We start from the raw sequence: 26,054 nt of genomic DNA, 5'->3' as shown, positions 1-26,054 counted from the left end.
TTGATTCTCTAGTTTTTCTCTTCATTACCCGACGAGATTCGGTAAAAATGTCAGCCAAATACAATAATCGTAACACATGAATAGCTTGATCTATAGTTGACACTTCCTTTAATAGTAAGGCATGGACGTAATTTGAAGGCAACGCCTTATACAGTAGACGTAACAACTCTCTCCAATTTCAGGTCTCACGAACTGCCAATCTCTTATTAACGTATATGCAAAGTTATCAGGTGGGAAACGAGGAGGTAGTCGTTTTCTCTTTAAATTTTGTTCAAGATAACCTTTATATAAATCGTCAGAAAATGCTTGAGAAAACATTTGCTTTAATTCCCCAAACTGCAACTGTTGAATGCCTTCCTTACGACATAAGTACCAGTCAAGAGCCGCACTTTCGAGACAAGCTGCCAAATAAATAAATTGCTCCTGGTTGAGCCAATTAAGAGCACGAGCTATGGTTTGATATTCATCAAGGAATCTGGTAACATATTCTTTAGAACTTCCTTTAAATTTTGGCAATTTCATTACCGGTACACTGGCTACTCGATCTCCAGTTTCTTCCTTTGCACTTGATTCTTCAAGATCTTCTACTTGAGGTTCTTTCGGAGGGGTGAATTAACTTCTATTGACTTATTTTCGTCCAAAGTTAATGAATCCTTTGAGGGAGTCTTCACTTCGTGATTATCTAAAATTTCTTGTCTAATATTCTTATATAACAATAGTGCAAGTGCGTTATCAGCAGTGGAGGAATATTTCACTTGAGGAGGGTGAGAAGGAACTTAAGAATATTTCGGAAAACTTAGATTCTCTATACAAGGTTTTTCATTTATAAACTCCTTGAGTTCTTCGCCTGAGTCATATGAAAGAGGACTTGGAGTTAGCACTTCACGGGCAGTCTTTTCCTGATAGGGTTCCTTTGCCAATTGTTTAATTTCATAATCGGAATCATATTTACTGGATTCAGGTGGCGAAATTTCCGGCAGTCTACCTTCCAAGAGTTTTCTCACGTGAGGTGGTATACCGAATGGAAAATAAACTTCCTCATCCTCGACCACTTCTGAATCAATTATGTGCTGCTGTTCTTCCTTCTTTGTTGACGCTAACTTAGGGTCAAACTCAAAATCACTCGTCATAACGCCAGGAGACTCTTCGGAAGAACTAGCTGCACCTTCATTAGAAGGGTCAGTCAGTTTTTCTGGCTTAAGGAAAATTGTTTGTTTCGCAACCACCGGTTTATATTGTGTACTATCCAAAGGAGTAGAGGATGGCATTTTATTACAAGTTCCTTCAAACTTCGCTAAATTTTCTTTATAACGCTACGTTTGCGTTATCGGTTGCCTATCCACAGGATCCGGTAAACGATACTGCTGAGGATGGTCTATCCGCGGTTCGAGTGAAGTAGGCGAACTGGCTACTAGCAACCTGGCTTGCTGCACTGGCAAATCTGTTACTTCTTTTTGCCATGGGACATAATTCGGAGCGCAAATCCTTCCTGAGCGCGGCTTTCTGAGCAAGAGATTTCCTACAATATTTGCAACTTGCTTCACCCGATTTTGCAATATACCAGTCATGAAACTTTGATGGAGATTTGTTAATTTTGGAAAAGGGGAACCAATGGAAAGACATCTCGAATTACTTCGTTAAAATTTGTTTCCACTAATCAAAAAATATGGGGGTATTTCGCTATAAACAATATAATCAGATGACTAATTGCCGTATGAATCCACAACTCAATAATTGACTTAAATTAACATGCACAATGAACTCTACACTAAAACATAAAACATAAAACATGAAAATATTAAAGTAGGGATGTCGTAGCAGCACCGCAAAATTTTTCGACCCGAAAAATCGAAAAGGGAAAAAGAAGTAAACGAGCCATTTTTGTGACGTTAAACGAGCCACAAGTTTAAGGACGAGCCCCCATTTTTGTGAGGATGGTGCAGGTCTCTTTCTGTTTGCTTAGCTCGTTAAATTCCGCATCATTTAGAGAACTGCTTACGCTATAATTTAGCGGTTGTCACAAAAGAATTATAACTAAATTACGCCATGAATCTCATGGGAAAAGTGGATTAATCTAGGGGAATAACAACATAACTTCTAAAATATTTAAGTTTTATTACATGCTTAGTATGGTAATATACAACAACATAAGGCGTAATTCATATTATTTGATAGTGTATTCTATAGTTTGACAATTTGGTATAGATTGATTTAACAGATAAAATATTCAGGTAATTACGTTATTGGAGATGAATAATAAAATGCAAGTATGCGACAACAGTTCTTAATCTTGAAAGTTATAATGTGGGTAGACAGAACATTTTATAGTACTACATGATATCTGTAATCATGAAATTACTGACGCAATAAATGCTCATACATACCTTGCTGTAGTCTCGTAACTCTGAGAAACTATGACGATGCTTCTGATAACACAACTGATGCTACGTTGATGAATGCCGAGTCTCGAATCTCTCTTTTGAGACCTTGAGGTCCTTTTTTATTATTTTCGAGGGACACACCCAAGCCTCGTATCAGTCAGCTCATCCTTTTGCGTCAGATCCCTAAATATGGAAACCTATTGCTCTTTTGCATTCTGATTGGTCCACCTACCACACCCAGGATACATGGCATGACACACATGTACACACGTGGACAGCGTGAACAGTCACAGCCGGAAGAATTCAATGGCATGATTTCTAGACTTATCCATAGATCCTTAACTATTTGACCAATTTCCACACATTAATGCGGTGTTACGTTGTCAAAATCGTGATTGTGTATTCTGTATGGTGACTATGTGTAACCTTCAACAAGTAAACTTCCTAAGAAAATTGCGCAGTAAAACAACATCAATCACCTTCAGAAGTTTTGCGTATTTCCTTTCTCTGTTGCTAGCTGTCAGCCAAGCCAAGAGAAGAAAGCTGTCTAGTAAAATGCATATTAATCCAAAATAACCTGTTCAATTCATTCTAATAAAGAGCAAGGTAAACGTATTTTTTGCCCAGCGTGCCAACCACTGTACAATTTTTACCAATTAATTCCAGTGAAATATGTTAAGGTTTAAGCTATTTCAGTACAGGCTGGAGTTCATGAAACAAATCTCTGAAGAGTAGAATCTGTGATTCCTCGGCCATGTTTAAGTCCACCAATAACCTTAAAGCCACGCATTAAAATCTGTTCAATGGACATGTTCGTTGAAATTCCGGGCCAAAATTTGTCAGTCGCCTTATGAAAAAGTAATTTTGTGTTGTAAGTCTTTCGAAGTCCTGAAATGATATTCTGTTAGTTACAAAAAGATGCAAATGTGTACACTCAGAATTGTTGTGCTCAGCGATGTGTGGACAGTGTGAGGGAACAAATTGTGAGAATTAATCACTAGAAATGCTATTTGATACCTTTGAGGACTAAATTACCCTGGTAAGAAAGAATATTTCATTATATTAACAATTCTACTAGAAAAGTCTATTTCACTTTCTGCATATCCTCAATAACATTTAAAACTAGTGATTTCCAATCTTGTGTAACTTTTCTATTTTTTGTTCTACAGAAAAATGTTATATATAACAATGTTTGCTTTCTCATGAACAAAATTTTTTGTCTCTTGGAAGTTTTTGATATTTGTAACGGTTTTCAAGTAATTCCCAAAAACCATAAATTTGGCTGCCATTTTCCAAGAACAAGTTGGATTCTAGAGGACTTTTAGTATTTTCATTAGTATGAGCTAATAAACAAATATACCAAGTCTCTACCTCCTTCTAATTTGTTAGATCGGTTCGACTTTTTTGACCTAACATTCTTGAGCTATACCGCCAACTAGCAGGAAATCCGAATCTAAATTTTACCCTTAATTTACAAAGTTTGCAGATGATAATTAGATCTATGCATTTATTACTTAAACATGAAGAGTAACTTTTCCCAAACGCGATGCCTGAGTTTCATTTATCAAATACTTTTTGTTTATAGCAATTGCTGCTTTAATTAATATCTTATTAATTGGCGCTATAATCTTCTTGTATCTTATCATTAAAAGTGCCACTTGCAATACTACTTAACGAAAGTCATACTTTATGCAGATTGTCCAGAAAATCAGGATGTTCTGTTCATAAGGCAAACTTTTTTCAGTATGAATACGCCAATCATAATAGTGACTTAAACAACCATTATGGCGCTTGTGCTTTTAATCACTCTCTGTATGATATATTATTGACACCGCCCCTACCAGTACCATCGAAGACATAACATTTCGGGGCCTATACCTTTACATACTTTTCACAACAACACCACTCATAGAAGTATATTTCGCATTTAGAAACTGCCTGTATTGAAATCCTAATGAAAAGCGCATGTTTTCTTCTTCGAGGTTTCGAGTACTGTGATGGTTGGCCTTAAGTGGCCCAATTGAACAAAAAAAACGAAATCAAATTATTAAATACCAAGAGCTAAGTACATCAAGAAAGAATGTTAATACACAACATTTTAATGCCTTATTTTCATGGAAAAAAAGCTAAAGCGCTCTATCCACTATCTATACAAGGCTGTTTGGCTCTACCTGGCTTTTTCATTCACAATCTTTGATAGCTGTTTGTATTTTCAGGAAAGTACTCAAAATTATTACACGAATAGTTTAAAAGGTGAAAGTTAAATTTAATATTAATAAATAAAGCTAAAGCGCTCCATTCACAATATATACAAGACTGTTTGGCCCCTCCCGGATTTTCCATTTACATCCATGATAGCTGTTTCGATTTCCAGTATAAACTAATTTTAATAAAATATTTAAGATGAACACTACCCTCAGTAGAAAATGTTTGTTTGTAGTTGAAAAGAAATATTTAAAAACGATAGCGCAATTAACAATCACAATTGAAGTATCGACACAATTTCCGCTGCTTTTCACAAATTCCGTAATTTCATGTGACCTACTCTTATATATCCATAACCTACAAAAATCAACCAATCAGAATAAATCACACAATATTAGGCTGTTCCATCTACATACCTACACATTTCATTATTATATTCATTCTAATTTAGAGAAACGGGGGTGAAATGGATGCTTTTGGGGCACATTCCACAGTGTGTACTGCAAATGTCCCACTGTCTAAGGGAAAATTTTGAACAATACCGCAAAGTCCCCAAATAACTGTATTTCTCGTTATATTGAAAATGTCCTGCTACTTTAAAACCATATCCCTCCTCTCTTTATGGCGAAGTGCACAGTTAGATGAGGATAAAAGAAAACCCACATAAATACCAATACTAACACCTGCATGTATATTATGCTGTCTTCAGTGCTGCTATATTCTTTTATCAAAAATTTTAATGAAATATGAAAGCTAGTTTAAAGATAAAATGGTGAACATATACCCAGTGTTCGAAGTGGAAAAAGAGCAGAGGCGGTATGTTTTATTATGATTTTGACTCAATATACCGGCAATTTAAATATTCTCTTGATAATTGAAAAACCAGAGACGGTATGTCCTCATTACTGAAAAACCAGAGGCGGTATGGCATACCACCGCATACCGCCTCACTTCGACCACTACATATACCGACTTATGCAGAGGCGTTTTGAAGTATGATTAGCGTCATACTAAAGGTTTGACTACTGCAGTAGTATGGCACTAGTCACGCGTCAAAACGACTCTGCGTAAGATCCATAGTATCTTGGAAGTTAACATAGAGTAAATCCATATGAAGTGGACCAAAGATGGAGAAAATGGTTGCTCGGCCATCTCCACAAATTATAAAGCTTTGAGTGTAACGAACTTTGTGTATAAGAAGATTATTAACACTATTCTCGTTGTCATATGTACAAGTGTTCCTGAATGACGGCCATCTTTGTTGTCGATGGAGTGCCATTTTTGCACTTGCAAGCGTTTACGAAAACTACAGTTGCTCTGGAAGTACGTATCAAACGGACTCCAAACAAAAACGAATGTTTACAGGAGAGACTGAGGTGTACGGAGAACATATACTATTGCTTCTAAATAAATACGCAGGATTGTAAACCAATACATGAAATCACTAGAAAATGTACATAAAATTACACTTTTAAAGGGGCTGTAATTTGGAATGGCATAAAGTGAGGGTTCATAAATTTTGTGATGAATACTATTGCTTGTAAACCATCTGTAGAAATATCCACACCTATGATACTACTGGCACTATAGATTTATGGGAATCCGAAAGTTGAAGTTTGTGATTTTGATGCCATGTTTGGGGCGTAATATCTCAGGAGGGCAAAGTGCTAAAAATTGCTTCTTAGACCACAAAATAATTCTGTATTTGAATAAACTATTGCAAAAAAAATCATGACAGATATTACATGGAGAAAAAAGTGCGGGCATGGTAAAAACGCGTGTAATGTACCATTACAGTTGAGAGTAATGGCAACTTTTTTTACTCACCCTGTACCTAGTAAAAAAATTTTAAATCCGATTTCGGTTTAATTACACAATTTATTTATTCTCTTTACTTCAAATTAAATGTAATGAATCGAAAGGTCTCATTAGGAATCACATTTTAACTGAATAACATATTTATTTATATTTTGATTAATTGTAAATCCCATTGTCGCATATACAAGTTGAATAGTTACAAGGTTCCATTCTGACGTCATACCGAAATATAGTTCCGCCATTGGATATAAATTTTCTTAATTTCAGACCAATGTAGATTTTGGCCAGGCACCTAAACTTTCCCTCATCCCTTCTCACTAGTCCATAGTCACTTTCAGATCCGGTTATATCTGGATTTCACCAATTTCTAATCGCTTTGTAATTTCCGCGGCTGGAAGACTCTACCCTGATTGGTGGAATCCTTCAATCCCTGTAGTTTTTTCGGCGTAATGTTATTATAATCGAAGACACGCCAAGGAGCACAACTACTCATCAACTGCTCAATTTCGGCCACAAAGGACTGACAGTTTAATTACATCAAGGTAACATCTAAGTAAATTTAATAGTTAAGAAGATTGACAACTGTTTAGGAGCACAAAAATACGTATTTTCATTAAAGAAACAGTGGATAGTTTGTGAGATTCCGGATTTCTGTTTATTAGGAAGCCATGTTGCTACCCAGATAGGATAGACAGTATAGGAGAGTGATTTTTTGATCCTTTCAAGTTCAGTTAGGGATTAGGGAAATACGACCTGGTTTTGTACATTTGTATACATGTGTATATTGTGAATGTGATTTTTTTCAGTAATTGCATGTACTAATACTGTAATACTAATCAGCAGAATGGCAGCTTAAGCTAACAAAAAGGGGCTCCTATTCATCTCTCCAAATTGAACCATTTCTAGTGGGGGATGGTTAGATAATATTCGTGATTAGGGCCTTTTCCCCTCTCAGGGGAAAGGTCCCTCAATAAATTTTGTTAAGGTGCCCCAGGGCTTCAAATTCTAGTAAACATGTTTTAAGTAATTGGCCAGGTCAATTGGACCTAGGGTTACCCTTCTCATTTTGCCCCCCTAAAGTTCAATAGAGCCAACTTTATATACCGACAAGGAGTAATGTGTTTGAAGGTACTTTTCTTCAATATGCATGTAATTAAATGGTGCTTGTTTGGTTTAATAGTTTAGTATATATATTGTTATGTGTAGATAGTAGTTTTGTATGAATGTGTGACGTTACTGTGTGAGGACGTTGTATGTATGTATGTAAACTCATCACCATTTTTCTAACTAAAAATAGCTGAACCAGAGTAAATATTATAGTTCTGATTAGCAAGTGTAAGGGCGTATTTTTAGTACACAGTAGATTATTCCTTACTACAGCGCCATCGTGTCCGTTTTCGTTAATCAATTGTTTGCTGACATTACGACATCGCATGAGTTATTGATCTAGATTGTTTGATTTTGGCCCTTTCTTCTTAAATTACATCCCGTGGACATGGTTTGCGGTTCATATGAGTATACATTCATATAAAATAGCATGAGATCTTACTGTTCTGAAAATTACAGCTTGCTATGTTCATTAGAAATCGAAATATTTTCTGAAATCAAGAATGCCTATTTTCTTAATAGAAGTAAAGAACACATGATGTTACTGTTTGTTTCAAAATGTAATATTAAATTCTCTTTTCCCGTGGCTGTAGAAAAATTCCTTTGTTGCTTTAGTTTTATCAGCAAATCAGAAATAATATAATCGTTGACAATTTAACTTTCAGTGAATGCACGTATGATTTTTTAAACTGCGAAGTAAATATAATTTGGGTGCTTCGAAACAGAGAGTCCGTGGTTCCATGCATGTTATCGTGTAGTAGTTTAAGCGTGATGGAATGTGATAATTATATCTTTATTAGTGCGTAATGTAAATATGTGTATGGCCTACGTGTAAATATATGTAATAGGGTGTCTGTAAAATATTACTTCACGTGGAAATGAGTAAATAATGAATAAATGTAATCATATAATAATGATACGATTATAATATGAAATGAATGAGATGATATGACACCTATATTTAAAATGGATAGGCCCAGTGTATATTATATATGGAGAATATGAATATGTCTACTGAAAATCTCTCTCGTTTTGACTTCTACACCAGTACATTCATCCAACCGAGTTTGCTATTGGATAGTAATCTGCAGTTGGGAATTGTATGTTACTTCGCATTTAAGTACTTCATATTAACAGCCCCGCATCTTAAGCCTTTCATCAGATAGGGTAGCATCATGTGGGAATTACTTTTAAAGGTTGACAAATAATAATTAAGAAAAATAACTGCTATACCCTGTGATCATCGAAAAGTAAAGGTTTGGTCATTTGTACCTTTAACATTCATTGACTCTCCGAGATTTTTTTCTGAGCTCCTTACCTTATTTACTGTGCAGTGTTCATATAGCTAACTTCTTAGATCGGGCTATCCGATTAAATCAACCACTACTAAATTAATATTTATGTCCATTGCGTACCCGGATGTCGACCCCTGACCCTCTTAAGCATTTTCGTTTCTTTTCTTAGTTTAATTAGATGATGGAAATTAACGACATCCCAGACCTTGGCATGTCTGCGCAGGGTAGCTATCGGTGATGTTTGGTCACTGAAATCAACGATCCAAAATTCAGTTTATTTAATTTTTTTATTTTGGCAAATTACTAGTCAGGGATATTTTAGCTATTATTTTACTCTAGTTTCATTACTATTCTGGACTCTCTTAGTTTCTGAGAGGTCGGATGATTTTTTTTTCATTTTGAAATTCTAAATTAGCGCCTTCTCTAACCTTCCGGTGGATTCCGAGACCTGCAATGGCGTTGACCGGATACGGTGAGTGGTGGGATTTCCCTTTCCCAAAATCCCATCGAGGGCACAGACTCGTCTCGTCGTTGCAGACATTTATTTTTCGGCTATTTATTTGGTAAGCCGAACCCCTTTTGGCATAAAAGAGAATATTTGGTTATAGTATGTTGTATACGTAAACTCGACCACTTATCTTTCGTAGTTGTAGTGTTTTGTCTCCTCTCTTTTTATCTATCCTTCTTCTACTCCTTCTCTAAAGTTTACTTTTTATTTTTTCAACCTTCTCCCCCCGGTTTCTGAAACTCATGAAAACATACAATGTTCATATCACTTATTTCGATCGTATGTACTAACTGAGACATCGAGGGATACATTTCGTGGAGGTATTTTCGGTATTTCAGAACAACTTACTACTGTTTTCCACGATACTCAATCCACCATGGGAGGGACTGACGAGAAGGTACACTACGATTTCAGATTCCCCGAAACTTGATTGTTGTTCATCGATCGTACAAACTATACACATTGCCTACTGATTTCTGGTTTTCTTTCTATTGATTAGTTATATGGTGTGTATGTATTAGTGGTTTGGGCCCACTAATTTTAAATAATCTTGATTTTTTCTTTCTTTCTCTTATATACATTTATATATGTGTGCTTACATAGTTTGGAAACTTACGTGCCTGCACTATTTGCTGTATTTCCACTTTTGTGTCGACTTATTAAATAATATCAGCCATTTCTTTATACGCGGATCTTAAAAAAATTAAATTATTATTGATTATCGGGTTTATATATACATTTCAATATTGCAACCTTATTAAACGAAAGGAATTTTTGTTAGTCAGGGTTTTTTTGTTTATTTTGAGCGAAGAAAATGCGAATACTCATTAAATATGAAAAGGTTATGTAGAGAATTAAGTGTCGATGAAACACTGAGATTGATATTAGAATAAAATTTATTATATTGAGGAATATGATTATATATATATATATATATATATATATATATATATATATATATATATATATAAGCGAATATGTATGTAAAGGGCTCGGTATTTATCCTGGTTGTTTTAGGTTGCCATAGATTTTTGACACCCGATATTTGACCAACTATTTATGTTTGTAAAGTATTACCGCGTAATTTGTGATACATGACACTTTACGGATTTCTTAGTAATGTTCGTAACTATTAAAGTTTAATACTATGTTAAACATTGCATGTAAATAGAGCAAGTAGCAGGTCGTAAGAAAAGAAAAAAACCCTAATCTGTATCAAAAGTTATTCTGTAAAACAATAGTGAAATCAGTAAACTACAGTGCGCCTCAAATCCTTCCTCTACGATCGGAAACCTAACTATTCGTCGTTCGTCAGTTCAGTGACTAGAACCTTTTGACTACACGATCTAGACCCAAAAAAAATTGATGAACTGATTTTGGCTAATAATTTAGTAATGTGAATACAGGACCTAGATAGGTCCAGAGACCTAGCTCCATTGAGATATCATATAGTATTATGGAAATATGTTCCCAATGTCTGGGACTGGATTCGATATTTTTTTTAATCTTAATAAATTTTGAAATTTTATACCAAGTGCGTCAAGTGACGAAATGAAAATATATATATAATATGAAGGAACTATTTTTTTTTTGTCTGTAGTTAAGGCAAACGATTAAATACTCTCATGGACGCCTATCATAGTGTATAAAGAGAGTGGATAAAGGAGTTATTATCGACGTGAGAAAAGGACTCATAAAATTGTCGAAATTTCTCCTCTTGGGACAGAGAATCAATAAAAATGCTACCAAAGTGCTTTTTTTATGATTAACCAATGTTTTTTTCTTTCTTCTTTTGCATTGGTATGTACTCGTTTAGTACTGAATCTGAAATATGTTCAATGTTAACCTTTATTTTTTTTCTTTTTTCTCTCTCTCCTTCTTTTTTCGTTTTGTCGATTTTTTTTAAAACGTAATCCAACTTTTAATATATATACAAAGAGAAATGTGTTATTAAATATTGAAAAGTAACAAATTTCTATGCATGTCTATAAACCATATTGTTATTACTAGTATTATTTTCTTTTCATGTATCGAAATTTCTCCTGTGCTGTCGAAGTAAGTGTTCTTGAAATGTAATAAATGTCTATAGAAATGTAGTTAGGTTAGTTTAATTCACATAAATGCAACCTGAAGTATACATTGTCCTGTATGAATGTGAGTGTGAGTGAAATGTAGGTTTAGTATTAAGTGCACCAATTCTTTTGACATATATGTGTGACTTACTATAATTAATGGTAGTTGGCAATTAAAGTCGTTGAAAGTCAATACTAACTTAATTTAAGTTGGCTCTATAAAGGAAGCAAAAGGGACGGAGATAGCCTGAACGAATGATCATCATAGGAAAATTTCGAGTCAAAATCTTCGACAAATAGATGTGTTACTCTGATTTTTTTTCTGTGGTCGATTCTAGCATGCCATCAACTTCGTCATTTATTTTTTAAGGAATGGATACTAGTCGAGAACTTTCGGAAATATTGAATAAACTGTTAAATTAAACTTTTATATCTATCTCAGAGCTAGATTGCGATAATTCGGTGGTTGGGGTTAAATGGATCTAGGTCTGGGAGATATGGGTTAACATGTGTCTACCTTTGATCACCTTAATACCAAATATTCACCCAATAGCTATTGGAAATGATCCCAATTCGATAATTATTCACTTTCCTTTACCATATTTCTCAAAAATATCCAGTAACAATTCCCTCTTTTCTCATCTTCTTACCTTCCCTATTCTTCTTTTCCTATCCCAACTTTCTCTTCTCTTCTTTACTTCTTCTTCTATTTTAATAAAACTGAAAAGGGGGTCGTGACTGGGAATTCCATATATAATAAACACGGTCATGTATTTATTTTATTTCATTTTATTTTCTTTGGAAGTCCGATATAAAAGTCTTTTCATTTTGGTTGAACCTTATAGGTTCGAAAGTAAGAAATGAATTATATATATAATTAGAAATAAGCTGATAGCTTCATGAATATTCCCAATCATGAATATTCGAAGGGTTCCCAATCACGACTTATCCCATGCATCTCATTTGTTACGGAGCTTTCTTTCTTTTTCTTTTTCTTCTTCGCCTTTTTCACGCGAAGAAAGCACGCGTGTGACGATGGTAGTAGCCTGAAAGAAAATTAAATGTTTTGATATGTTTCATGCTAGACATAAAAAACTACGCATGGTTCAGCAATTAGACCCGTTTTTGTTTCTGTTCATTTGTGAAAAACTTGCGAGTGGCGTTTGTACTATCTTTCTAGCTCCATGGTCATTGCATCAAGGGGTGCTCCTCCCCCTTGCACCAACGACACCCATCGTTGAACTGGACTGCCGTATTAAGGCACTTAATGTATCACCAAAGTATCATAGAAATCCAATCCCAGTTACGGAAGTTAATGTGCTCACAAAGTTGCATTACACCTATCTATCTTATTCTGCTGAAAATGGCGTATTTGTAGAAAATATTAAAAATGATTGTTGTTTCCCTCCTCTTCTATATCATTACAGCAATAGCTTTTAGTAGCTGTAATTACAAGAAGTTCTTGCAATTGCACGATTTAAGCAATGTTGCAAACTTCAGCAATGTTTATCATATCTCCGAAAGGTTTCAGATATCGAAGTGCTGTAAACGGCAAAATAATTTACACATCATTATAAACCATACAAGTAACTAGATATGATACTTATCTCAGCATTTTTTTCGAAATAAATGCTTTCAAAAAAATTAAAATTGTCAAGCCCTATTCATTCGAAACAAGTCATACCATGACTAGTGATGGGTAAATTCCCGTTAAGATATTTTTCGGAATATTCCCGGAAAGATTCTCAAAAATGTGAATTTTCCGGGAATTTATGTATAATCACAAAGAAAATGGCATTATGTTACTATGTAATAATTTCAAAGTTAAATTCGTTTTTATATCACAGTATATGATTACTGTTGTCCCTAGAGGAGTCTTTAAAATGTATATTCTGAACGATGCTATGTTATTTTATTAATATTTTATTATATTTAGAGAGTACGAATAAATGGATATTTATCTACAATATGTTTTATGAAAGTAAATATCTTTCAAAAATGATACAGTAAGTCCACATACTTTTAAACCGCTAAACAGTTTAAATTTACACGTACGTGGATTTTCTAAACTTGACTCTACTACTGATATTATAAATATCTTAATTTTTTAAATGTTATAAACAAATTACGTTGGGTAACTATCAGAAGACACATGTCCAACCATTTTGTCAACATTTGCGCATAAATATGTATGTTCACAATATTTGCAAGATACTTTCCTTTCTTTATAATTTTGCATATAACATTGCCACACTCGACCTTTCTTCCTGCCCATTTCTCGAAAATTCATGCGTTAATTCACATGTAAAATGAGTCCGAGTACCTCTTCTGAAATTCGAATCAGAGAGAGGAGACAGATTGACGTTTATTACTAACGGTGGTTCAGGGATAATTAATAGTAGTTCATCTCTATTTCTACATAATTCTACATTACTTTACAAAATTGATTCTTTTCATTATTTGTAAATTAGTACTTTGGTACTTTTGGCTGTTGCTTAGCTTTGGGGAGCCACATTTTGGACCTATTTTTTACGATATTCTATTCCGATGAGGTTGTTTTATGAGTTAAATTACGTTACCAACATTAAATTTAGACAGCATTCCGAGTGAGCGTAATCGAGTGAAGGAGGGTTAGAGCCCCGCAGCGCAGGTTGTTTTATATCTTCGTTGCCAACAGTTCACTTTCTTTTCTCACATAAATCACTTCCACTTACCTTTACGGTTTGTAAAAATTCCCTACTGCCCTAAAAAACATGGTGTTCGATACTTTCTTGACTACTTGAAAAACACTATCAACTCATTTCTTCCGTAAATCATCCTACTTTTTGCTAGTTTTGACCCTCAATACTAAACAATTACCCTACCTTTTAGTGCAAATGGAAATGGAACTTAAAAATTATATTATTAGTTGTATAAAGTACAGTCAAAGAATTTTAAATTTTTTAACCTCCAAATTCTTTAAAACCTAGAAGTAAATCATAATATATTAAAATAAAGTAATTAGTCATATGGTTGTTATAATTTGGAAGATAAAGTAAAGAAATTGAAATAAATTCCTTCCCGGGAATTTATAGGCCAGGGAAAAAACGGGAATATTCCCATTTTTAAAATTCCTTCCTCCGGGAATATTCCCACTGCTCATCGCTAACCATGACCATGGTATCCAACACTAAAGTAATTTACTTTCGATGTGCATTATCCTGTGCATCTCCGTTATGCTGTATTTGCGTTAGAGGTTTCCGAACTTTGGATGTTTGTAATACCAAACCCTGTAACCCTGTAACCCTGTTAGCGAGCACCTTGTTGGCTAAGCGGTTAGCGTACGCGCTTTGGCGTGGAAGACCCGGGTTTGATTCTCGGCGGGAGCTCATGTGGCTCGGATTCCACGTTAATCAGTAGGTCCCGTCTCATACAGACTCGCTGCTGAAATGGACGTTGAACTCAAAATCAACTCAACAACCTCAGTTTGCAACACTGAATAATAAACGTGGTATCTTAGTGTTAAGTTTGACACGTTGATTTGAATTATGTAATATTCTGAGGTATGCGTTATATGAGTTATATCTTTGAAAAAATATAACTTTCTATTGGGTTGTCAACACTGTTTGCTGAGTCTTACTGTTTAATACATACAAAGATATTGCACTTCTTATAGTTGCTTCGTGCAAAGTTTCTCTTTTCCCTTTCTTTTAGTTTGTCCGTTGTAGCGGATGGTCATGATAAATTGTCCACTCTGTAGACGTGGCAATGATAATGGAGATAGAAAGATGGAACAAACGCCACTCACAAGCTTTTGTACAACTCAACACAAACGAAAACGGGCCTAATTGCTGAACCATGTGTAGTTTATGATATTTAGCATGAAACATATCAAAACATTTAATTTTTACCGGGCTACGACCATGTCGCGCGCGTGCTTTCTTCGCGTTTTGAGCATGTCCTCACTTTTTTTCTCCATGTAATATCAGTCACGATTTTTTGCAATAGTTTATTCACATACACAATTATTTTGTGGCCTAAGCAGCAATTTCTATCACCTTGCCCTACTGAGATATTACGCACCAAACATGGCATCAAAATAATAAACTTGAACTTTCGGACTCTCATAAATCTACGATGCCAGTAGTATCATAGATGTGCATATTTATGCAGACTCTTTACATGCAATAGTATTCAGCACACTACTCATGAACCCCCCCCCCTTCATGCCATTCCAAAATACAGCCCCTTTAAAAGTGTAATTTTCTTCACTATTTCTAGTGATTTCGTGTATTGGTTTGCAACTTGTATGTTTATTTAGAAGCAACAGTATATATTCTCCGTTTACTTCAATCTCTACTGTAAACATTCGTTTTTGTTTGGAGTTCATCTGATACGTATGTCCTGAGTAACTTTACTTTTCGTAAACGCTTGCAAATGCAAAATGGCACTCCACCGACAACAAAGATGGCCGCCATTCAGGAACACTTGTACATATGACAGCGTGGATAGTGTTTTTGATCTTCTCATACACAAGGTTCGTTATACTCGAAGTTTTATAATTTTTGGAGATGGTGGAGCAACCACCTCTGGACTACTACGTATGGATTGACCCCATATGGGGAAATTTTGAACAACACATGGCAAATAATTTTCGTAGTATTTTGTGATGAAATTTAAAATATTATCATGATTTTCGGCTGAAAATATTAGACAAGGACTTAACACTAAATCATTCAAATAAAGATTGTATTGTATTACCTGTATTGTATTGTTCCCTTTTACATAAAATCCTATCGAAGCGTAACAGATTGTATTTAGATAGGTGCACTGCACTGCTTTCTCCAATTCCGTTTCATTAGTGTCTCGTCTGAAAGACAAATAATAATAAACTTAACATTTAATAACTCAAGCGACAACATCATACTATAAAATTCCTAATCATATAATTATCGTGTATTTTGATATTCACTCGGTACACACTAGACAGAGGCATCTCCAACTTTGTGATTGAACACTCAGACCACTCTCTCTGCTTCCTTTAACTTGGTTTGGCTGGTCTTTCTCTAGGTAAATATGCGCCATGGTTGACAGTTTTGTACTTTATGAAATGCAACGCAAATCTGCCCACAAGTATCTATCATGGTCAACAGATGTAGTGTCCTCATGTTGGAGGACACTGCATGCCCATATGTCACTCAAAAGATCGTGCAGGCTTCCCTTGAATAACAGTGTAAATTTTTCCTAATCCACTGTATTCTCCCAATATGTCTTCCATCGTCTACCACCTCTTCCGACATCTCGATCATTTCGAAAAGATCTTCCCTGATGATTGGCCTGTACAATGTGAGGCTGAGAGCTTCTTCATATTGAAGACTCCATAATTTTCTCGTCATCGAATTCAATCTTTAGGTAAGCGATGGCAAAAGTGTAAGAGGGGAGAGATTTGAAACTAATTCTCAACTTATGTATATTTCAATCGCACCAACTAGGTACAATATCACAACGATGCTAACTAAGTGCAAGAAAAAGACAAATACTGTATCCTCACTATAGCGTGTAAGAAAATCGGTTTTAAAGTAAATGTAGGACTGATATATTATTTTGCCAATCAAACTCTATGAGTATATTAATTTCTAGTTAACTTACTAATATGATCAGTTTGTGAAAACTTTTGAGTTGAATGTTTTTCCAGGAACGAAATAGTGCAAAAGACATACAAAGACGGTTAAACGGAGGAAATCACGTAACCCCAAATTTTACCATATGTTTTCAACAATGAAAATAGAGGGGATAATTGTTTCTAGACACTATGATTCTTAGTATGTATAGAACATTAGTTGGAAACACTTTTCGGTAGGCTGATAAGAGCGAAGAATAATATACACAGTGATCTTAGAAAACAGGATAATAATAATCTCAAATTTTCCTATTCACTCAATAAAGTTTAGTGGCAGACTTTTAGTTTCTGCAGCAATGAATCTACGATTGTAGACCGCTGTATTAATTTACTATCCAGGGTGAGAAATAGTCGGGAACCCCTTCTATAAAATCTACAAAAGTGCAGACTTCGAAGTGTTCGTTGGATTGGAGTTTAGCGTCCCATTCAACACCGAAGCCAGATTAGACGTAGACCTACAGTTTGATATGGAATCCGTACTACTGTTAGTATTCGAATTTCAAGGCTCTCCTATAGGGAATTGAACTCGTGAACCTGTGTGCCAAAGACACGCAAGCTAGCTACTAGACCAGCAGGAAGGCTCAGTAATGAGATCATGTGATGCAACTTGATGTATAGGCACCTACCTTACATATAATCTTGGAATCACCATATGGAATCCAACGTATTTTTTTCAATGCGAAAAAGACATATGATATACCAAAATTATAGGGTTAAAACTCAAGACTACACTTGTGTACACTGTTTCAAAATTACTCGCTGGAAAATTAAGTATTTCATTTTATAATTAAAAATTTATTGAGTTCAATGTCTCACAATTATGTTCCAGGTCAAGGGTGACAGTAATAATGAGATAGACGAAAAAGGTGAACGAAGAAAACGACAGCATAAGAGAGAATTCCAACAAAACCTACGTAATAGTATATCGTCACCACAAAGTGCTCTTGGCAAAACTAGTATAAAACCAGACACCTCACATATCAGAGGTGAGTACTTTATCACTGAGGCACCAAGGCCCCATGTACAGTGGTCCACATAAATTCTTCAGGTACAAAACTCGTGAGTTAGGCAACCCAACTAATGCACGCTCCAAGATTAATTACGCCTGGTACAGTAACTAGAACACCAGCATGAGTTGCCCCCAGCTGTTAAAAGAACAAATCGTAAAGAGTACTTTTGTGCAGAAGTGGAACGAAAAACTGACTGACGAAATGACAAAAGGGAGTCTTTGCATACTTGTACTCACAGTACTAGAAAACAATATACGGACACCAGAGGCGCCAATGAAAAGATAACAATCGGGGGACTTAAATAATCTTATGATTAACTCAAATGAGGGAGTTCCTGATTTGTATAATATTTGTGAAAATTTATACATTGAGACACAAGGAGAAAATGGAGTATATAGTGTCAATAAAGAACAATTTAAAAATGCACGAAATTAACTTATAATATCAAATATAGAACCATTGACAGAATTAACACTGCAACTCGTTTTCTTCATTCATTTCTCTTCTTTTATTTTCAAGATTACATCATCACTGAAATTCTCCACTGGAGATTATCTTTTATTTAGCAGCATCCAACTAGAGCTCAGCCTTGTAAATGAAACATTTTAAAAAGTGTAAAGGGCAAGAGACAAAATCGAACCTCTACTGCGGGATTAGGAAAATAACAACGCTAACCCCTCATCTAAAGTGTTACTCATTCTGGTTCGCCTAAATAAAGAGCCTTTTCTGTTCGTTCAAAAAAGTAGCTTGTTAATAGTCAAATTGATTGGCAAAACACAGGAATATGTAATGGAGAACTCGGAAGACATTACATCATTGTACGTATATTCGCTAAATTATCAACATTAGAGATTTTTAAAAACAAAATACAAAACTTCTTTATTTTGTAACAGATACGGCGCGTATGTTATACTTGTAAACAAACTAAAGATAAATCATTTGCCGCGTAGTAGTCGTGGTTTCTGTGATGAAGGCCCTCGACAAGTAATGTGAAAGTTCTTGGATCGGATCCAGGAAAGGTCAGTTTTTATAATTTAGAAGTTTTAGTGGCTTTGATCGGCGATGACACACGTTTTATTTTCAGATATTATAGTATTCGGATATTTCAATACTTGAACTATCAAGTCTTCATTAATAATAATAGTAATAATAATAAACTAATAATAATTATTATTATCTCATAGAAGATTAAATGTTAGGAGCTTTTATCGCCCAGGAAACACAATCGAGACGAAAATTAACATTATAGATGAGAATTTGTATAGAGGTGACAAGGCTAACTAAAATTTTCGTTTCGCTTTGGAGATGAGAATCGAGATATTTTGAAATTGATATTGTGCTCATGTTGATGATTTTAATATATGAGAGAGGAAAGAAGGAGAGATTGGGGGTCTCTTTACCATACATAATTATAGGATAAAAAGATTTATATAAAGGTAGATGGACTAGCTGCAAGGTGTTAGCTGTCACTTTTTTATGCGGAGTGTATATATTGAATAATTTGCCTTGAATAGAGTCAACCAGAAGTGCTTTTGTAACGAAGAAATAACAACATGAAATGTGAAATATCTTTGAACAAACTGTTCAGATTTGAGAGTCGACAAACTTTACACTTACGGGTACCGATTACCTCGAAACTACAATGATAAGAATTAGCCCGGGATTAGTGACATATGTTGAAAAAATGACAGTCTGTAACGTGCTTTTTCCGTTACATTCCTTAGTTTCGAATATATTTTATATTATTTATAAATTACACCAGATTATAAAGAATCAGTCACCACGATTATGCACTTTAGGAGATATATAGATTTCCCAATATATATCGACTAGCTTGTTCGTAGCTAAGCAGTTAGCGTACGCGCCTATGACGTAGGAGACCCGGGTTCAATTCCCGGCGGGAGATCATGTGGTTCGGATTCCACGTTAATCAGTATTTCCACGTCTCATAAAGCCTCGGTGCTGAGCGGGACGTTGAACTCAACAACAACAATATATATCGAATTAGACATATTACAATAATGAACATTCGGTTCTTACAATATGAATCTTCATTCTAATTTTTTTCGTTACCATATCAACGAGACAAACAAGTTTTCATAGCAACCGCAACATGATATATGTCGATACAAATACCAATATTTAAATTATTTATTTTTATATTTTCTTCTTCTTAACAGCTTGTTCCTTTTAAATAACATTTTGTCCCTAAATAGAAACAATACTGATAATAACATACAAAAATGGACATCATCGTTGTAAGTCTCACCAAAATACAGAAGTATTTTACTCTGAGAGAGGAATGGAATTAAATCTCTCATTTCTATTTCTATTAGTCTTGTAGTTCTGCGTCTATGTGAAAATTACTAATAGAAATAAGAACAATCAATTATGATTATTTTGTAGAGCACTCCACTTTAACATCACAGTAATTTCACCTCCCGGTTTGCTTTGTTGTGAAAAATTATAGAGTATAGAGCTATACTAGGTAAAGTATGTATACTGTCGGTGACTTCTGATGATAATCAGAAACAGAGGTAAAAGATAAATTACAGTAATAATTTTCTATTAAGGGAAGTATAACTATTTTTATTTTAACAATTTTTGGCTTAAAATGTTTGTTCGGGTTGTTCCCCACTCCCCTCAGCCTTACGTACGAAAATGGTAGAACACATTTGGATTTTGATTGATGATTCAAGTATATTCCATATCCTAAATTTTCGATATTGATCTTCGAAGGGGGAGCGAGGTATAGGGAATCCTAACACTTGTGATAGATGAAGTAAGTAAACTTAGTTTTTACAATAATGTCTCCTAATGACAATTTCTTTATTACCAGAAATTGCCATGTAAATAAATCCATTTGCAAATTTGCAATATTATATACGGTAGTTCCTTAGGCGCTGAAACTTTTGTTCCCCCCCCCCCCCCCCCAAAAAAAGCACCTGTCAAAAGCAAGTGCTTCGAAGTTTCTCATAGAATGTATCATAAGAAAGCTTTTTTGTTCCTCTCTCAAGGAGATTTCCATCCTTTCTGGACTTCAAAACTGCTCATTGACAAAAAGTGCTCACGTTACTGCTATATGCAGACATGCTTTTAGCCAGAATCAGAGATTTTGAAAAGAAAACGAGTTTTCAATAATAATAATAATAATAATAATAATAATAATAATAATAATAATAATAATAATAATAATAATAATAATAATAATAATAATAATATAACATTGGGTTTACAACTAAGGTTTCATCTCTTTATCTTACATGGATGGCTCGCAAGTCTGCTACGCGAATGGTGTCCCTTAGTCTGTGTTTGTCTCTCTTTCCGCTTCTTGTGGATGTTTGTTGTTGTGCTGTTAAGTTTTTATGTTAAACCTTTACGTTACGTAACCTTTTTTTCTTTCTTTGCGATTTTTTTTGAAAAAGGAGAGAAACTGCTTTCCTCCTCTGATACTTCTTTCCTCTGATACTTATTTCTTACTATTCATCCTGTTTGAACTGTTTAAGTAGGATCCTTTTGTAACTTTTTATGTCATCCATTCCCTCAGGATATTAAATCCGTCATTCTTAACAATTTAAGTTATTCCCTTATTTGCAGTTTACCACACTGATATATTTGTAACAAAATTGAGGTTTGGTCCAATGCCTTTCTAATTCTTAACCAACCGAACGACCCTGCTTTTTCGATTGCCTACTAGTGTTGTAAAAAAACGGTTTTTTTTCTGTGAAGTTTTTTTTTCAATAAAAAACATCGTTCTTTTTCATGTTTTTTTTCAAATGTCTGTTTTTTTTCTGACAGCTATTATTTATTGATTTATGTTGAAGATTATTGAAATAATCAATCGAGATTGAGTCGAAGCCCTAGTAACTTACAAATCGTTTGTTTCCTTGTACCTATACGAGCAAAATCGTGTGATTATTCCTTTCGGACCCAGAGCATTTTTGGCGTTTTCCTACTTTGTCACTTAGTGACTTATTGCTCAAAAACCATTTACCCTATTGATATGGTTAAGACCTTGTTTTTTAGAAAAGGAATGTGGCTATTTTTTGGTGTACGTTACATTGCAGTGTTGCGAGCGGGTGGGAAATTACTGAGGGAAATGTAGGGGTGAAAATTTACAAAAAATCCCTAACCGAATTTCAAGATTTTTTGTATCTATCACCACTGTTGCCATATGGGTCTAAGTCAACTAAAAAAATTCTTTGGTGCGTTGACAAGGTACAGTGAAAACCTGAAGTCGCTGGCTTCCATTCAAAGAAAGAAAGAAAAAATTCTCTGTTTCCATACACATGAAATTTTGACAATTTTTACGTCTCAGAAGCAAAAATCAACAGATATGCCGGGGCTACAGCTTCTCTAATTATCCTATTGAATCTTTTTATGGTGCGTCCTGTAGGCTAAAGAGAAGGCTTTCAGGTAGTGGTACATTTGTTCCAACGTAGCGAGCAAGAGGGAAATAATAGAGAGGAAAGGGAAATTTGTCGAATTTTTCACTTAAAATCGGGAATTAATTGTTTTGGCTGGAAACACTACCATAAAATAGACGTAAACTATCTGAAAGTAAACTTTGGTACCCTAAGACTATATCCTACAAGTATCATGGCGATATCTAACAAAGTAAGCATGAAATTTTTTAAAAAAATCTTATTCTAACTCAGAAATGCACAATTTTCTTACCATTTACAGAACATGATTTGTTATAAGCCTCAACTGTACTTCCCCTAATTATTCTACCGAAACATTTTACCGTGCGCTGTGTAGGCTAAGGACGAGGCTTTCAGACAGTGGCACGTTTGTTCGAATGTAGCCAACAAGAAGGGAAATAATAGAGACAAAAAGGAATTTTTCCTAAATTTCCTCCTAAAATCGGAAATTAAAATTTTCTGTAGCTGACAACAGTGCTAGCAGACACACACAAACTATCTTAAAAGAAGTTTTGGTATCCCTATAATATACCCTACAAGTATTGTGACGATATTTAATAAAGTAAGAAGGTCATTAAAAAATATTTCAGTCTACCTAAAAAAATCACAGTTATCTTTCCACTTAGAGAACAAGGTCTACTGTAAACCTCAACTGTACTTCTCCTAACTATCCTATTGAAACTTTCTATAGTGCGTTGTGAAGGGCAAAGACAAGACTTTCAGATACTGGTACTTTTGTTCCTATGTAGCCAACAAGAGGGATATAATAGACGAAACATGTAATTTTCCCCTAACATCTTGAATTAAAATTTTCCGTAGCTGGCAACACTGCTACCAGACAGACGAAAACTATCTTAAACACTGGTACATTACTAATATATCCTACAAGTGTTACGGCAATATTTAAGAAACAATGCTTTTAATTACCAAAAATATATTTCGATAAACAGAAAAGTAGGGGAAAATCAAGAGTTAGAACATAAATCCGAATTTTTCGTGCGTCCCCTAATTACCCCACTGTAACGATATGTACCCGAGCTTGTTCAGTACGGACAAATGTTCGACTGGCGTAAGTTGACTTACATTCGGACGTATAGGTACGGTTTATAACAAAAATTTCGAATTTTTTGCCCAAATTTAAGAAGATTTTAATTTCCGTAGTTGGCAACACTGCGCGTAAGCCCGTCCAATTGATGTCAACAATTAGGTATCCATCCGACGTATCTACCTGACAAGTCTTAAGGAGGTCTCTGTACAACGAATGAAACTACAGGGGAAAAGTAATAAAGAAAATTCGAAAATTCTCGAATTTTTGACTGGGGTGAAATTTGAGAAGGAAATTCGACACACAGAAGAAAAAGAAACTAAAATGATAAACTATGGACCAACCATATTTAGCAAAAATATTATATATATATATATATATATATATATATATATATATATATATATATATATATATATATATATGTATGTATATATACCGATATCTTAATTAGTGACCATACAGGAGAGGACTAAAAAAGTGACACACCCGTATGTGCCACTTTGGCCACCTGAGTCCGAAAGGGTTACGAGTGTACATTTAATTACATTTTTTTGACTACTAACTTGTGTTGTTGTAGTAATTATAGTCTCGACTAATAATAATATCGTTGTTGTAAACAATCACAATCTCTCCTTTTTATATCTTAGTTCCAATACTGATGCTGAGAAATGCAGGGTGTTTCAAAATGAAATATTGGGGAATTAAGTCTTCGTAGTACTTATTACATTTTACGCACAATTATAAACAATACATCAAATAAAATAATACCTCAAACAGTTTTTGCTTCAAGTGTTCGATGTGAGCTTCATTCGTCACATGGCACACATTGAGTCAATAGGTGAGAAAGGCCCATAAACTTTCCGCCATATGGCACAAAACATTCAATTCACACAGACTGTTGCACTGTAACTACAGATTCAGTCTTTGCAAAGTTAAAACACACAAAGCTTTCTGGTCTCTAGTCTCCATCTTTGCTACTTGCTCTTTCTAACGGCAGACAGAGGAAACAATGCATGGCAAGCGTGTGTACAAAACTGTTTGAGTTGCTCTTTCATTTGATAATACTTATAATTCTAAGTTAATTGTAATAGATACTACAAAGTTTCAAAATCCTAATATTAATTTTGAAACACCCTGCATTACTTCAAATTATGTCATCCTATATTCATGTCTTGTATGTACACTCATGTCCAAAATTATTGTCGCATGTCTATAAATATGTTGTAGGAATATAATGTGATAACGAATCCACCTGGTATTTCTTATAATGTTAGTACGTGTATAATCGGCAAAGACATGTATGTGACAAATTTCATACCAAAACAGCAGTAAATAAGAACAATAAAACGAAAATAAAACTTTCTTGTCCATTTAGCAACATTTTCTTTTACTCTTTCTAATTTTCGCATTTATAATTCTTTTCCTTTGCAATTTACCACAAATATACATTTTCCGATTATACACACAGCACCAGTATTAAAAGTACCCTGCAAAATCATTATCAAATTATATTCTTACAAGAAGACAGTTATAGCCCTAGATATGCAACAATCATTTTGGACATGAGTGTACATATCATCGGGCCGGCCCTAGGCAATTTGTCGCCCGCGCAATGACGTAATTTGCCGCCTCCCTCTTTCTCCAGAAAGAACAAATCTTTAAAGTCACGATTTTAAGTATGCTACTTCAGCATGAACAACGAAAGGGAGGGAAATTACACTCGCACTCGGAAAGTCTTAAATACTTGCTACAAATACAATATTGTTGTGTCTGTTTTTTTCTTTAAATATTAGTCTATTATGTTAGTGAAAGATAAAGCAAATACATCTGAAGGATGGTAATCATTTTTATAGAATTCAATATCGAGTTTCAATCTCAACATATCAGTTTGCAATTATAGTACACCTAGCTCTTTTACCTTTATTTCTTGATTTTTCTTCTACATCTGTTATTTAAAAAAAAAAAGTGTTTCCATTTCAATGATAACGATCTTATTTGCAACAAAGACAAGAGAAGCTTTCATATCAGAACTCTGATAACTAACCAAAGGGGACAGGCACTCGAGAATTGAGTTCCTGTATTTGACAACAATCAAGCAATTTATTTTGGGATTTATTTTACCATTTGCTTTTGCATTGATCATGTGACTTAAACTAATGCGACCTAAACATAATTTATGAAAGTAGTATTCAAATAGAAGGTCAGCTTAGTAAATTTAACTACCATGATCATGAAGTCTGTCTCCAACAAGAAATATTTATTTTAAATAGAATACTTATGAAAGATGTTGCAGCCCCGTGCAAATGCACGTGTTGCACATACGGTAGAGCCAGCAATGCATATCATATATCTAGTCGACAAATTATTTATATATGATATTCAGAAAAATATTAGTAGGCAAATTAGTATTAGTTTTTACCTTTAGACAAGTTATTAGCATTTTATACCGTTCGCGATATTATTTTCGTACTTATTAAAGGCCTACTTTCACGAAAAAACAAAAAAAAAAAAAAAAAAAAAAACAAAT

The 26,054-nt window shown here is 34.5% G+C and overlaps 1 protein-coding gene across 1 annotated transcript in view; it reads right to left on the bottom strand.

Annotated features, from left to right (window-relative positions):
* Positions 1 to 26,054, bottom strand: part of LOC145673429 (sodium channel protein Nach-like) — a 429,808-nt gene that overhangs the window by 278,347 nt on the left and 125,407 nt on the right. Inside the window, exon 4 of the mRNA XM_081743125.1 lies at positions 16,127 to 16,235. Coding sequence (XP_081599251.1) covers positions 16,127 to 16,235 — 109 coding nt within the window. The remainder of the gene's footprint in view (positions 1 to 16,126; positions 16,236 to 26,054) is intronic.

The sequence above is a fragment of the Thermobia domestica genome, chromosome 16 (assembly GCF_964235325.1).
Source record: "Thermobia domestica chromosome 16, izTheDome1.hap1.1, whole genome shotgun sequence".
Classification (NCBI taxonomy): Eukaryota; Metazoa; Arthropoda; class Insecta; order Zygentoma; family Lepismatidae; genus Thermobia; species Thermobia domestica.
Note: the sequence above shows the minus strand (reverse complement) of the source record. Positions and strands in the feature narration are given on the sequence as shown.